Source organism: Carya illinoinensis, chromosome 4, assembly GCF_018687715.1.
Source record: "Carya illinoinensis cultivar Pawnee chromosome 4, C.illinoinensisPawnee_v1, whole genome shotgun sequence".
NCBI classification, from domain to species: Eukaryota; Viridiplantae; Streptophyta; class Magnoliopsida; order Fagales; family Juglandaceae; genus Carya; species Carya illinoinensis.
In genome coordinates, this window is record NC_056755.1 from 35,658,752 (window position 1) to 35,675,184 (window position 16,433).

General features: G+C 33.7%; 2 protein-coding genes across 2 annotated transcripts; both read left to right on the forward strand.

Moving 5' to 3' along the window:
* Nucleotides 1-1,879: 1,879 nt before the first annotated feature.
* Nucleotides 1,880-7,406, forward strand: LOC122308115 (derlin-1). Its single transcript, XM_043121285.1, has 7 exons — nt 1,880-2,060; nt 3,252-3,387; nt 5,675-5,748; nt 5,900-5,993; nt 6,216-6,344; nt 6,465-6,625; nt 6,955-7,406. Exons 1-7 carry the CDS (start codon nt 2,044-2,046, stop codon nt 7,061-7,063), a joined length of 720 nt encoding a protein of 239 aa, XP_042977219.1. The 5' UTR covers nt 1,880-2,043; the 3' UTR covers nt 7,064-7,406.
* A 271-nt stretch (nt 7,407-7,677) lies between these two features.
* On the forward strand, nt 7,678-10,291 carry LOC122308116 (profilin-4-like). The gene is made up of 3 exons (XM_043121286.1): nt 7,678-7,996; nt 8,564-8,701; nt 9,822-10,291. Exons 1-3 carry the CDS (start codon nt 7,862-7,864, stop codon nt 9,954-9,956), a joined length of 408 nt encoding a protein of 135 aa, XP_042977220.1. The 5' UTR covers nt 7,678-7,861; the 3' UTR covers nt 9,957-10,291.
* The last annotated feature ends 6,142 nt before the right edge of the window (nt 10,292-16,433 follow it).

A 16,433-nucleotide genomic window follows, 5' to 3' on the forward strand; every position in this document is an offset into this window, starting at 1 on the left:
CCAATTTGATCCAAAATTTATAGACCTCGGGATTGGATCGAATACCATTCAATCCACACTTTTTAGGACCGAGATCAACTGATCTAGAGTTTGGTTCGGTTTGGTCTTGTCCGAATGAGTCGATCCAATTGGTTTTTCTGATCCGGACCGACCGGCTTACACCCCTAGTTATAAAAGATAGTCATTGTGCTCACTGTCATTTACAAGTTGAGGATATTCTTCATGCTTTATTTTGTGCCCCACTGTTCATCAAGCATGGATTCATAGATGTAAAATAATAATGCAGTTCTTATGTGCTAAAACTAATTTTCATGATTTGTTGTGGACTGTGATGCAACTTGATATATCGATAGTTCTACTTTTCCTCACTATCTCATGGGAAATTTGGAAATATAGAAATCTTCGCTTGTTTGAGCACATTATGGATCTAATTTTACAAGTTGTGGATCACCGAATTGATTTTGTGGATAGCTTTACTTCTATAAAACAATCCCAAAAAGAAACTGTGTTAAAATGGTAGCCTCTACCATGTGGTAAAAAAAAGTTGAATTTTGATGGGGTCATTGTTTAGTGGTACACACTTTACTGGAATTGGTCTTATTCTAAGGAATGATATTGGATAGTTTTGTTTACTTCGAGTAGAAAGGAAATGGATGTTTTTTTTATGTAAATGATGTTGAAGCTTTGACAGCTTTGAGAGGGTTATAGATGATACTCCACATGGATTTTCCTAGGTTGATCTTGGAAAGTGATTCTTCACATGTGATTGACACTATTAAGTTTAGGGAACCAAATTTTTCGACAAAGAGACCTCTAATTATGGAAATTCAGCATCTTCTCCAAAAATTTCCAGATAGTGAAATTTCATATGTTGAAAGATAAGCAATGAAGCTGCATATTTGTTAGAGCACTCCCAATGGATGCTTTAAAATGTATTTTTCTTTAAAATATAGAGAAAAGTTCTCAAAATCACCTTCCATCCGATCTTCTATTTTAAAGGGACTTTAGAGTTGCTACAAAGAAGCCGCTACATTTGGAGGAGCCTATACACGACTATAAACATTTTTTTATTTATTTCTCACATATTTATACAAACCGGAGGCTAGTAGTCAGGCTGCCATTTCTTTGGAAAGGTGATGTTTTTAATAATTTGGATATTAATTATTTGGTTAGTGATGATATTTTAATATATATTTTTATTATATAATTTTTTTAATTTTTTAATTAATTTATATTTTAGTTTAGCTTATAAATTTGGATTGATTTAAAATAGCACATAATTATATGACACTGTATATATAAAAATATTACAAATATCAAGAGATATGAAAATATCATTGATAAATAGAGAAAATATTTGACATGAATAAAAAAATATTAAAAAGTATAATATTTAAGTGATATGAAGAAAAAATAGATAAGATGACGTATGGTATATTGTAAAAATCAGTATGTAAAATAGAAAAAGTGAGTTTTAATGATATATTTTAAAGAATATGATAGAGAATCCATTGTGAGTGCTCTTAACAAGACATACTCATAACGTTGATAATAGTGCTTAATGGTGATATACATGTCCTGATATTGTTAAAACTAGAGTATTGTTGTATGTTGATAAGTAATTTATTTGGCTATACTTGGTATATGTTATAAACTATACATGTTACTGTAATTTGTTCTTGATTATTCAAGTAGGAATAAAGTGTGCCTTTTATAAAAATAATAATAATAATTAATAGGTATTAGTCTTATTACGGGTTTTAATATTCCTTAAAAAGAAAAAAGCTGTTTCTTTCCGGCCCAATTTCTGTATTTTCTAGCCCAATACCATTTACCCATTCCCAACATTAAACGGGTCAGCGCGTGCCAGCACGAAGAAACTCAATCCAGTAACGTACAGAATCTTCTGGGTCGTTTTTCTTTATTCTTTTCCTTTTCGTCGAAGTTTTCCTCTGAATCAAATAGTTCAAAAAGGGGATCTCAAATTTGAATTTGCTTCGTAAAGGACAAGAAGAAGATCTGAATTAGCTTTCTGGTTTAGCAATGTCTTCTCCGGCCGAGTAGTACTCTGTTCTTCTCTTTTCCATTTCTAAATTCATAGTTTTTCTGTTTTATATGTTTGTTATTTTGCTGTTCTTTGTGCTAAATTTTGTCGATTCCTCGAGGGGATCCTTGGTTATAAGTCTTTTTTGTTGATTTGATTATAATACATGTCTTGTATTGTAGTCGTAAATCGTTGCTGTCTTCGCCGTCTTGTACTTTGTTTCAACTTATGTTCCTCTTTATTTAGGTTTATAATATAGGTTTACTCTTTTGTTCATTTTTGTTCCTTTGGGTGTTTTGTGTAAACTGTTTGGGCATAGTTGTGACCTCAACCTGAGTGGTTCTAATTAAAGTTTTTTATGGTGTGGAATCTATGTTCAAGTTTTTGGATGTAGGTTAATGATAGTAGTGGAAAAGAGGTATGGAAAGCTTTGTATAATATGTAACCGAACCTACATCAGCTTTGAATCGCACCTATATTAACTTTCTTTCTCTTATCCAAAGGTATATAGTTCGATAATCTTAAAAACTCGAGTTATTTGCATTTGCTTTGTATTCTTGCAAACTATGACTTGCTACCGAAGAGACTTCTTCTGCCAAAGTATGGATGCGAACAGAAGTAGACTGAAGACTCTATTGAGAGGTTATTTTCATATTTAGTCACGTGAAATCAGCACAGAAGTCACTGGGGAAAGTAAAACGAAGGCTATATAGTGATTGGCGTTGATGGGTTGTAGGAACTTCACTATTTTTGAGGTTTACGTTTACTTGCCAAAGTATTGCACTTGGTTACGCTCGTAATAATTTATAAAGTCTTGGTGGCCATACATTACACTAGTTGGATCGCAGAATTTCCTAATTTTTGCAGTCATACCCTTTAAATGGTCTCAATTTGAGGAACAAATTAACGTGGTGATTTATTCTATTATGAGAGTGGATCACCACGGGGGCTAGTAAGATTAAGTTCTATTGCTGTGTTGGCCTCAAGCTTAAGCCCAATGCTAGCAAATGTACTTGTAGTATTATCTGCTCAGTATGAATCGTATGATAGCTCTTTGTACTTATTCTCCCTGCCCTTTGCTATCCACTTTGCTTGAATAGCTAGTCCCAAAATAATTTGTTTATTATCATTTTTATTTGAAGATATTACATATGGCTGTAATGATTATTTTAACTGTTTTACCATTTATTGTTCACTTTCTTATCAGATATTATAAATCTCTTCCACCCATAACAAAGGCTTATGGGACCCTCTGTCTGTTGACAACCACTGCCTACCAGTTTGGATTAGTTGATCCTCGGTATATTGCGTTATTTTATAAACCGGTATTCACACAATTTCAGGTATGTCTTTTATCTTTGTCGACTTTATGATTTATTACTAATTCTGTTGATGCCTTCTACTTATAAAAAAAAAAAAAAAAAAAAAAATCTGTTGATACCTTCTATTCTTCATTATTTGGTCATGTTTGGGAACAAGTTTTTGAAAATCCTCTTGCTCAATCCAAACTTTCTTACACCAAAACAATCCAAATCATGAAAAAATATTACCTCTATTTCTACAAGAAGCAAAAACCAAAACAACTTTCACAAAAGTAAAAAAACAAATATTTTGTTTACAAACATATAAGGAGCTTTAACACCCTTTTAAACCTTAATAAAAATATCTGTAAAAAGCTTTCTTAATTCAGACATATTTTAATGTATCCCACCAATTTCACAAAACTCCATAAAACCCATCCTTAAATGTTTTCTCAAAAGTCTCGGAAATGTTGAAAAAAGCATTAATTCCATACATCCCCTTAAAACTGTCTTTTACTTTTTGAAAGAATTAAATTTAATTTATTCTCAATACTATATAACTCTTTCAATTAAGCCCATCTATTGCCCCCTTTAAAAACAATAAAGAAGACAACCCTCAACGAGCTCTAATCTTCAACACTCTCAAGCTCAAACCAACCCAACTTATTGCGGAGAGGGTTGGTGAGAAGTGTTGAGAAGAGTTGTGAATAGTAGTAAAAAGTAAGTAAAAAGTAATAATAAAGTAATGAATAGTAATAAAAAGTAAGTGAAAAGTAATGAATAGTAAAAGTAAGTGAAAAGTAAAAATATAGTAATGAATAGTAGTGGAGAGGGTTGAGAAGTGCTTAACACCCAAACACAGAATAGTAGATGACCTTAAATGGAAAACAGGATTTGCTTGACTGTTTATTTGACATGCTATTGTTAATCACACTTTTTTTCAATAAGTGTGTTTTTTACAATACTTATCGTGCAGCTGATAGACAATTGCCTTGAAATACATAGTTTGATTACCCATAAAAAAAAATATAGTTCGGTATATATGATGAACAAGTGAATGAATACTAATTATTTTCAAAATTCTATTAATTCTGTGTTCTGCGATAGAAAAAAATTTGCCTCATTTATTATTCTGAACCCCATTCCCCTATTTGGGGCTGCATAGAGGTGCAAAGTTTGGGCCCATGAATATGTACATAACAGGGGGTCTGAAGAAGTTCTTGTTCCAAGTAATCCAAATACTTGTGATCCTTTCTAAGAGCATTCACATTGGCTTCATCAAAACCATCTTTAAAATTTGATGAAAAGTACAAGTTTTCCATAAATTTAAAATCTTCTTATCCATAATCCCATATTGGATTAGCCATTGGATTCATCAAAATAATAATATAATATTATTTTTTTAATAATAATATTTTTTTTTTTCATATTTTGCAATTAAACCTTGTATATGTACATTAATAATATAATTTGATATTTAAATTATTGATTTCCAAATAATTTTTTTCCTCAATCTAATTACCAACAAACACATTTTACCAACCATTCTTTTACATCCACACACACACACTCAATTATATATATATATATGCTTGTTTAATAAACACTTCCAGCCACAAATCGTATAAAAGATTTCCATTGATAATAATGGAGCAGACGAAGATACAGATGAGGATAAGATGGAACAATCCATGAGTGCTGCATTTGTGGCAGCTGCCCACATGATGAAGCTGGCAGAAAATGGTGTAAGAAAACAGAAAGAAGGGAAAAGTGCTGAAAACGGAAAGGAGAGAGATGAAATAAAATAAACCGGTTGCGTATTAAAATTACAATAAAATATAAGGATGTAGGTGTAACAGTAGTCCTTCATATTTGAAGGAAATGGAAGAATCACTGTAGCTCAAAACTTGAGATAAAAGTCTTTACCGAATCCAATGCAGGTCAATTTCATCCATATTCATCAAATTTTGAAGATGCCAATGCCAGTGCTCTAAGGATATTAAGTATGCATGACCTTTGAAATATTCCAATAATGCCAGGGAGTAAAATACAACTATAAATTAAAAAAAAAAAAATTCCAAATCCTGTAGTATGTTTTGGTAATTTCCTCGGCCAATGAGTGGTTGATTTAAAGTTGCACTTGAAACCTGGCTTCCCCTTTTAGTTTTTTCAAATGAGCCTTGAACCCCCCCCCCCCCCCCCCCTCTCTCTCTCTCTCTCTCACAGATGGAATCTGGATAAATATTTTTCCCTTCTCTCTTTATAAGATTTTATTCTTGATCCCTTCCATAATTAATAACTCTTTTGGTAACTTGGCGTTGATTTGTAGGTCTGGAGGCTAATTACAAACTTCTTTTTCCTTGGAAAATTCTCTATCAATTTTGGAATTCGCCTTTTAATGATGTAAGTACTTGTGACATGGAATTCTAAATAAGATGCATCAATTTTCATCATATGCAATGATCACTGTGAGCGTGAGAGCTTAGTGACCTGTTGATACTTGTGATGGGGTGTTCTTTTCATGCACTTACAGTTTCAAGTGAATGAACTGCAGAGCTAGATATGGAGTTCAGCTTGAGAAGGTACCATTCGACAGGCGGACAGCAGATTTCTTGTGGATGATGATATTTGGGGCCTTTTCACTATTAGTATGTGAGATTATCTTCATCATTATCAGCTTTTTGATCTGTTAGTTAATTGTGGTCTTTGTCCTTCAACTTAAAAGGCCTCTAAAATTCGTGGGTGAGCCTTGGCTCAGACAACCACCTCTCCATATGACATTATGTTCTCTACCGTATTTTTTATTTTTTTAAATGGATGCACTAACATTGTTATTTTGTTTTTGGCGTTTATTCTCTTCCGTGTTTTAGGTATTAGCAGCCATCCCCATATTTTGGACACCTCTTCTTGGAGTATCACTTGTGTTCATGCTTCTCTATGTCTGGAGTAGAGAGTTTCCAAATGCTCAAATCAGTATATATGGGCTCGTGACTCTTAAGGTAGGCCGAGTTTCACGAACTTTCAATTGTGTGGCTTTGTCGTGTAAACAATCTGTTTGGGCTATAGCTCTTTCAATGTCTGATACTTGTGAAACCGAAATCAATATTATTTGGCTGCAGGCATTTTATTTACCATGGGCAATGCTTGCTTTGGACGTTATTTTCGGTTCACCAATTATTCCAGATCTACTGGGAATAATTGCAGGACATCTGTATTATTTCTTGACTGTTCTGCATCCACTTGCTGGTGGGAGAAACATACTAAAGACTCCAACGTGGGTGTATCCTTACATTTTTGGGCTATTCATTTCTTAATAAAATATGATCGATTGCAATAAATAACTTGTCTTTAGGGCACCGAAAGAAGTTTATTAGTTTATTCCAGGTTCTTCCATTAAGGGTTTCTGCTTGTATCCAAGTACATGGTCAAACTGAACACTAGGGCAATGGTTTAACTTACCAAAAATTGGAAAAACAAAAAGTAATGGATTGGTTAACGGTACTGCTAGATTGATTATAGGACTGCAGTACAGCAATATATCTATTATTGCTTGGTTTCTCACATGAATTATGTGCTTTCTGCAAGTTTCCTTAACTTTTACTTGCACAGACATAAACTGGTTGCGAGGTGGCGGATAGGAGCTCCGCCAACTAGTGCCCAGCCAGAAAGGACAACTGGTGCAGCTTTCAGAGGGAGGTCTTATCGACTTAACGATTAATTCTGCTTCTTCACTGAGGGACAAGATCATTTCCCATTGTTTCAAACTCTTTACCTTGTTCTCTCTTTTTGGATGCACGCTAACAAAGCACATTAAGGGTTTGAGCAAATGAAGCAAATGTTGTGCTTCAGCATTTATCATATGTTGTTTGTTCCTTGCTCATATGCCTTCTAAAGGAGGTTTCTTGACATTCTTTTTCTCGTGGTGAAATTCCTCTAGAGATATAATACGTTTCTCTGAGCAAAGACTAAAGAGATATACTTTGTAGAACAGGAAGGAAACATACCAAGTAGCAGTTTATGGAAACCATTTGGTCTATGCAATTTATTCATTTTCATTTTCATTGTCCTTCACAATGCTTTTCCTTTTTTTTTTTTTTTTTTTTTTTTTTTTTTTTTTTTTTTTTTTTTTTTAATTTTCTTGACATTTTGACATTCCAAATGGCCCAGTGGAATCCATGGAAAGGGGGAATATTCAAAATAGTTGAAACGTATTAATTAAAAAAGAATTATATTATAAATCATAGTACATTTTTTATTTGAGAGAGTAACTTCATTTTAGATATACTTTTATTTTCGGAATAATATCATTTCATATACACAAATATGAAACAACATAACATTTTCGATTAAAGAAACGGGAACTCCGAAAACTATGGGGACGTGAGCGGCACAAACGAAGTCCGAGCCCCTCAACGTGTGCGTGTATATATATGTCAAAGAAGAGAAACAAAGAAACTGCACCACCGCAACACACACACAAGAGAGAAGAAGAAGATCGAGAGAGAGACAGAGGAAAATGTCGTGGCAAACTTACGTGGATGAGCATCTGATGTGCGATATTGATGGGCAGGGCCAGGGCCAGCACCTCGCTGCCGCTGCTATCGTCGGCCACGATGGCTCTGTCTGGGCTCAGAACTCTTCATTCCCCCAGGTCTCTCTTTTGTTATTCATTTTTTGTGCTTGATTATTGTTTGATCGGAACTGGGTTAGGTTTGGATTTCCTTCTTGTTTTTAATTGGATTTGATCCAATCTGGCTGCTCTGCTGCATATCGAGACTGGTGATTACTACGTGTTTTGCATTTTTTTTTTCAGGCTTTGATCGTGGGTTCATTGATTAATATGAACGTGGTTTCTTTCTTTCTTCTGCCATTTGATCCGTTTTATTTGTGCCATCTCCGATCCATTCGTTAGTGATGGTTAATTGCATGCTCTGTTTTTTTCGTTTGTAATTGATATTTTCATTAGATTTTATTGGAAAGCTCGTTTGGATGGTCCTTTTGCATCCGTTTGTGTGAGTTTCCATCAATTATTTATTTCTTCATTTGTTTTTTCTTGGTTTTGTCATTTGGATAAGTTAAACTTTAATGTTATCCATGGAAAGAACAACAAAAAAATGTGCTCTTTCTATGCATTAATTATTCACTTTGAATAAGTTCTGATCCGACCTATCAAAAACTTCTGATCCGTTTCATGTTTGTCTCGGTTGTTTATTTCCAGTTTAAGCCTCAGGAGATTACTGATATCTTGAAGGATTTTGATGAACCGGGTCATCTTGCTCCCACGGGCTTACACCTTGGGGGCACTAAATACATGGTAATCCAGGGAGAGCCTGGAGCTGTCATCCGTGGAAAGAAGGTGATAATACGCAGCTATATATGTACTTGAGAAATGCTATTTTGCCCACTTACTTTGACACCTCATGCATTTTGATTTCTTTATTAACTTTTTTTTACTTAATGATTAAGGAAGTGATTATTAGTGTATTGGTATTTTTTTTATATTTTTAAAAAATGTTTTAGAATGATAAAAAAAAATATAAATAAAAAAATTGAAAAAAAATGATTGGATGATTTTACACTAGCGGGTAAGATGGAGCAGTTATGGGCAGGCGGTAAAGTGGCGGGACTCTATATACTTCTATCTCTTCTGGGATTAATTCTTTGAGTATTGTCAAACGCTTTGGTACCAAGCTCTTTTGAGTTGATGCAAACCAAAAAAAAAAAAAAAGAAAGAAAGAAAAACTTCGATCTTAATGAATATTTTTAAATTGAAATTTTATTTGCAGACTGGTGTAGAGGGCACTTTCCACGCCACTGACATAGCATAATTTGGTTTGCAATTGTAATTTAAAAATTTAAATCTTACGAATCAAATTTTGCCAAGTCAACAGTGTAGATTGTGTGTCCTCCGCTCTGGCATACACACTGGCTTGCAATTAGAAGAACTTAGGCAATTTCATTCATGGCTGGGCTGTCTCTCCCAATGTAAAAATGCCCGGTTTCTTTTGAATCCAGGATGTACTTTGTTGCAAACACGCTCACGGAGGATTTGGACTAAAATAAACACCCCCTCACAAACCAAAAAGAAGCCTCAGACCTAAAAATTTTTTAGGAATTATAATGTTCCGTGTTTTTTTAAAAATATAATTTTTTAAAAGGGGGATTGAAGGTATTGGTCCTTGATTCCCAGGAATCCCTCGTAACAGAGGGCACAAATGCCATTTGGCTGCAAGGCCATTGAATTCTTAAATATCATTGCATAGTTTAAGGGGGTGTTTGATGAATGGGGATGGGTGATTTAGATCAAATGTGGTTCAGTAGCCTCATTCTGTTTCTGCATAATCTTCATAAATATTTAGAGTTTTCGTCTTTGTTAACCACTTTTGAGTGGTCTTTGTTTTATGTGCATATTCTTTTCTTTTCTTTTCTTTTCTTTTCTTTTTTTCATTGAAAGCCCTTCTGTATTGTGTTGGTAGGGATCTGGAGGTATCACCATAAAAAAGACTGGCCAAGCTCTAGTTTTTGGCATCTATGAAGAACCTGTGACACCAGGACAGTGCAACATGGTTGTTGAGAGGCTGGGGGATTACCTTATTGAGCAGGGTCTGTAGGCCAAGGTCAATCATCATTTGAGTGCTTCTTTTGGGGTTCAAATTTTTTTCTATTTTCTTTTCTTCGCTTTTGATTTCGGTTCTGGGTTTGCATCTTCATTGAAATCCTAAAATTGGCGGTGAAGTCATTGCAGACAATAACCGTGTGAGAACTAAGACATTTGTTTTGTGTTAAGGTTGTTTGAATTGCACTACCTTTATATTCTATAGATATTCTATAGATTTTGTGTAATCCTGCTGGATCTTTGTGGTCTTTCATCATCATCATTGTTCACAATTATGTTTTGAGTGGTCGTTTCTTTGATGAAATGAAGATTTATCGTAGTTATTCAGCATCTCAAAGTGTTTACAAAAGTAGTCATCGTTCCTAGTTGTTACAGAGAGTCGACAGAACATGTTAACATCGCAACTTTTTTTTTTGGTTCCATTTTGATTGTTGGAGGCTTGGAGCTTAAGCGTTTTGGTTCTTCATATCAAGGATTTGTTATTGCCTAATTCCAACAATTTGCTGCCATAAGTTTGGATTCAACAAAACTCCTTACCATCGAATTGACATTTTCTGCACTGAGTAGTTTTCTCAAGTGCATATTCTCATGCATGCGTTACTCACCTAGATTTTGGTACTTACCTTTTTCTGCTTTAAAAGTTAAAAAAGAATAAGAACTAAATCATTACTTTTTTCTATTCATTTTTTCTTGAGGAAGAGATTTTACTTTTGCAGGTTTTGCTTTATCTTAAAAAATATCCTAAGCTTTAGGACACCTTTGTCGCTTTTACTTTTGAAAGAAAAAAAAAAAAAAAAAAAAAAAAAGAAAAAAACATGAAGGTGCCGTTTGATTACATAGATGAAAAAAAGTGAGATAAAAAATTTATAAATAATAGTGAGATAATTTGTTAATAGTAGTAAAATAATTTAAGTAAAGATTTTGATAGGAATTTTGAAAATGAGAGTGAAAAAATTGAATAAAAAAATTAGAAGTTAAAAGACAGTTAGAATATAATTTTGTAATATTATTTTTATTTTGAAATTTAAAAAAATTAAATTATTCTTTCCGTTTTGTTTGAAAGTTTGGAAAAGTTGTAATGATTAGATAATGATTAAAAAAAAGTTTAAAATTTGAAAATTTAAAATTGAAAATCGTTTGTGATTGAATGGTGTTGAATGTTAAGATGAGATGATATAAGATGATTTTAAAGGTTTGTGACACTAAATCAGGCCTGAGATTGAAGTTTTTATAATACGTGCAGACGTTTGGTATTCCTTATCAAATGTGTGTTAAGAATATAATATAAATAATTAAATCTATATTTATTTATCAATAAACTTTTAGAACGAGTGGTAATTTTACGTAATAGAGATATTGTACTCACATTTAATCAAATATTCTGCATGTTAATTCGTCTAGCCCACATATATAGTGTTAAGAATATAATAACATGTTCACCATTCTCTCACCAAGATTTAATTAAGAAAAATGCTTGTGTCACCAAGACATTCTCCTGAGATATTTTATTGATTTTTTTTATTTAATGATTAAATAAGTATTTTTTTAATAATGTTGTAATTCTTTTTAAATGTTGAAGGGTATAAAAAAATATATGACAAAAAGACAATGGTCTTCTCGATGAATTTACTCGTGCTACACTCATCAAAGATGTACAATTCTTTAATTAAATATAATAAGATATCCAATAAAATCTAAACTTGTCCAAACTAAAACTCTTTTGAGAACGTTGGAGGGACCCTCTCCCATATGAGTGACAAGCTCTATTTGACGTATCCTCCTTTTGCAGGTGCTTCGAAATGGAATTGAGGCCTTGCAATCTATGAATTTTGCTATTCATTATCTTTGTAAATCACATATTATATTTTTTTAAAATATTTTTTGGTTTTATTTTTCCTAAAATAATTAAGTTCTACTCATCATCTATACATTACACATTTGGTAAGAGAAAAAAATAAAAAATTATATACAATATGAGATTTGTGAAAGAGTAATTCTACGGATCTGCAACTGTAGCAATTGCAAACACTGTACACCATACATGGTGTCTTTTTGTGTTTTTTTTTTTTTTTTTTTTTTTTTTTTTTTTTTTTTTTTTTTTTTTTTTAAATTCAAAACGTTCGTTTTTTGAAAATAGAGGTCGGTGTATTTTTTGCATGCATTTCAAATTCCTCCCGCGAAACCCTCCCTCGCCCGTGCATCACCTTCCTCCTCCCAAGGCCATCGGCAATGCCGTCTCTTTGCCTAGCGACATCGAGCAAGGCTACTTCATATGTACAGAGCTGCCACTCTTCGGGAAATCATTGAACGAAGCAAACCATATAGACGGACCGTGAAAGACCCCCTCCTCCCTCACCAAGCAACCTACCTTGCGTTTGACCTCTGCCCAACACCACCCCGCTACGTTGTCCCTCTATTCAGCGCCACCCCGTGAAGCTTATCCGTCTGCCCAATGCCGCCCTTCCTCGTGAGGTTATTTAATGCAAACAAGTAATACTTTTTCGTCATCGCCACTGTTCATTTGAAGGTAACATTTTTTTGGACCAATGAACTTCCATATGGTTGGATTTATCGTGTACTAAAAGAGGTGAGTTTTGGGTTTTGTGAGATGGGTATTGCAAATTAGGGCATGGATAAAAAACAATGTCGCAGGGCTTTTGACCTCTAGTTTTAGCCTCTACTTTCATAAAGTGGATTCATATTCATACATTGTTTTTGCAACTTATTTTTTATTTGTATTGAGAATCACATGCCATAAAATAAAAAAAATAATTGGTTGTTTTTCTGCAGATGATAACTTTTTTTTGGTTCTTTTGGTTGACTATGATAACTTTGTTGTAATTGTTAGGTGTTACCTTGTTTTAACCATGTGTCATGCCTTTTTGACATGAGTGTTTTGATCCTATTGTTGCAACATCGGGTCGTGATCTAATTTCTATTATGGTCTATGGGGAAGCTATATCTGACGTGCTCATTAAATTGGTTTTTTAATTTTCTTTAGTTTTTCTCTGATGTCTCCTTTGTATGTCTTGTATTTTGTCGCTTGCCAAAAATATGCTGACTAGGTGGAAAAACAAAAGGAATAGAAATGAACAAAGCATGAGATATTTCTGCAGCTTCATCCTCTTGGTAAACATTACCACTATCATCATTCTTCAGTTCAACTTCTTTTGGGCTAGGGCTAGTAGCATATGCTACTACTAAAAGTGACAACTTCCCATTCGGTCCCCCGTGTGGCATTTTGCTCTCCCTCCTCATTATCTGCCATCCTTCAGTCTTTATTTCTAATATTTTTCAAACACAAGAATAAAATTAAAAATTTAAAAAAAAAAAGTAAGAAGAGCAATAAATTATAGATTTAAAGCTCAAAATGGTATTAAAGCAGAAAAGCTAATAGTAGCTCTGTTTTACCATCATGCAAAATTGACTTTAATTAATTAAAAATGGGTCATTTAAGAGGTGTGATTTTGTTCATTTCTGGTCATTTTTGTTTATTAGATTTAATATAGTGAGTGATGTGTGCTCTTTTTTTTTTTTCTGTCCTTAAAATTGCATTTAAACCCTTCCATATTGTTGCTACTATATGAGTATCTAGCCAAATCGAAATTGTGAATAACATCCACATAAACCTCAGAATCTAGTGTTGGATCTTTGCCCTTATTGATAGGTTGCATTAATAACTATCTTATAAAAAAAAAGCTTGCAACAATAATTTGAAAGTTTCTTTTTATTTTTAATCCTCTAAACATCAGTCCAATATGTTATGGTGTTATGTCTTTGGAGAAATTCATCAGACAAGCTGGTGTAGCATTGTTTCTCTTGTATGCATAGTAAAGTTTCATACCTTAATTTTAGCTACTTTAGCTAATGCTAATGTACTATTGTTCCTTTTATACTCTTTTTTGTTATTTTTTACTTGTCAGATTCTATATTAAGTGTGAGAGTTTAATGTTTATTTTTCTTCTTTTGACATCATGTGCTTCCCCTTTAAAGCCTCAGAAGACACTCTAAGTTTTAATGTGATGGGGGGAAGAGGAAGATAGAATGGCACCCAAGCCTTCGATGTCGACTTCACAGCCATTAATGACGCATCAAAATGTATTTAGCAACCCAAACGTCTACCATGTGAGTAGGCAGGTTAATGTTTTATTTTCTAATAAAGTGTGTTTGACGTGCTCATTCATCTAACTAATGGCAGCATCCTTTTGATATGCTTTAGCCTTTGCCGAGTAATCCGAAGGACTTCATGCAAGTTGAAAATTCATTCTAGATATATTTGAGTTTCTTACCCAAATTCTAAAAATTAACATGTTAATTTGTTTGTTTAAAGTCATTTCATTTTTTCTAATACCGTGCCGGTATTGAGTAGATGCCACCTTACATGCAATACCTATCGTTGAGTAATCCAGAGGACTTGAGGCAAGAAATGCACCCCGCGTCAATGACACCAAATAGTGCAAAATTTGAAAAAAAAAAGTTAGAAGTTCTCATGATGCTGATGGTATTACACTATTCTCTACTATGACTTTAATGACACTAATATTGAATATTGAATTGATGCTAGTCCATCCCTATGTTTCCATTCATAAAAATGTTCTTAGACATAAATAAAGATTTAGAGGGTACAATTGTTGTCCCGAATAATGAGGTACAAGTTGAACCACCAAGATTCGGTATGGAGTTTGATAGTGAGAATGAACTTATGGCCTACTATAAGTAATATGCAAAGCAAGAGGGTTTGGGTGTAAGCACACAGAGGATTAAGAGAGATGATCATGAGAGGCCTATGTATGTGACTATTGGTTGTGCCCATGGCGGAACCTACCATCCTAGGCCAAATTGTAGAAGCCACGGGCAACAACTAAAATAAGTTGTAAGGTAAAAGTAAACGCGACGTTGAACAAGAATGAGAAATGGGTTTTTATCACTGTTAAAAATTCTCACAACCACATTATTGTGAGCCCCAAAAAGACTAGACTCTTGCTCACAAGTGTCTAGATGAATACGATCAAAGGTTCCTTAAGCTAAATGATAGAGCCAATATACAAATGAACAAAAAATTTTATTCTCTTGTCATTGGCACTGAGACTTTTGAGAATCTACCTTTTTAAGAGAAAGATTTTAGGAATTTCATTGAGAAAGCTAGTTATTTAAGGTTGGGTAAAAGAGGTGGTGAAGCACTTAATGATTATTTCAAAAGAATGAGAGATTAGAATGATGGCTTCGTTTCTAACATGAACGTGGACGATGAGGGAAGGCTTCTGAATGTATTTTGGGCTAATGCACGGAGTTGAGCCGCCTATAAGTATTTCAGAGACGTTGTATCCTTCAATAAAGCATACCTAACAAATAGGTACAATATGCCTTTCGCCTCATTCGTTAGTGTTAACCATCATGGCTAGTCCATACTATTAGGGGCGGGATTGTTGTCAAGGGAAGATACAAATAGTTTTGTGTGGTTGTTTCGAATGTGGTTGGATTACATAAATGGTAGGGTGCCCAAAGCTATCATAACCAACCAAGATCGGGCAATAAAAAATGCGATTGCTACTATATTCTTTGAAACTTGTCATAGATATTGTTTATGGCATATAATTAACAAACTTCCAAAGAAATTAAGATCTTATGCAAAATTCAATGCAGGGTTGAAGACTGACATTCAGTCTGCATTATATGATTCACAGACCATCATAGAATTTGAGGAGATGTGAGGTCAACTACTTGTGAAGTATGATCTGGTTGGCAACAATTGGCTTCAGTTCTTATATGAGGAAAGGTCCTTTGGGTTCCAGTTTTCCTGAAGAGTGTATTTTGGGCTGGTATGAGCACAACACAAATGTCAGAAAGTATGAATGTATTGTTTGACAGGTATGTCCATTCTGAGACGACATTGAAGGAATTTATCAACCAATTCGATAATGCTCTTAGAAAGAAAGTGGACGTTGAGAGAACAGTTGATTTCAATTCTAGCAACCAAACTATCCCCTGCGTCTCCCCTTTCAACATTGAGAAGCATTTTTAAAAAGTTTATACAAATGTAAAGTTTAAGGAGGTCCAAATAGAGTTGATGGGCCTAATATGTTGTAATTGTTGGTTGGTAAGCAACCAAAGGTGCATTTTAACATTCAATGTGTTGAAAAAAATATCTTTTGATGAGCAGACCAAAACAGTTCATTACTCAGTTTACTATAACGAAGATGAGTGTGAAGTAAAATGCACTTGTAGATTGTTTGAGATTAAGGGAATTATATGTAGGCATGCACTTAGAGTTTGTCAATTGAAGAAGATTAATGTATTGCCAGATGTATATTTCCTAAATCAATGGAGAAAGGACTTAAAGAGGCATAACACATTAATCAGAAGTAGTTATGATGACATGTGAGGCAGATCAGACACATAGAATTATGAGCTTCTAATTAAAAAATATTCAAAATTAGCAGCCAAAATATCCTCAAACAACTACCAAGTCCAT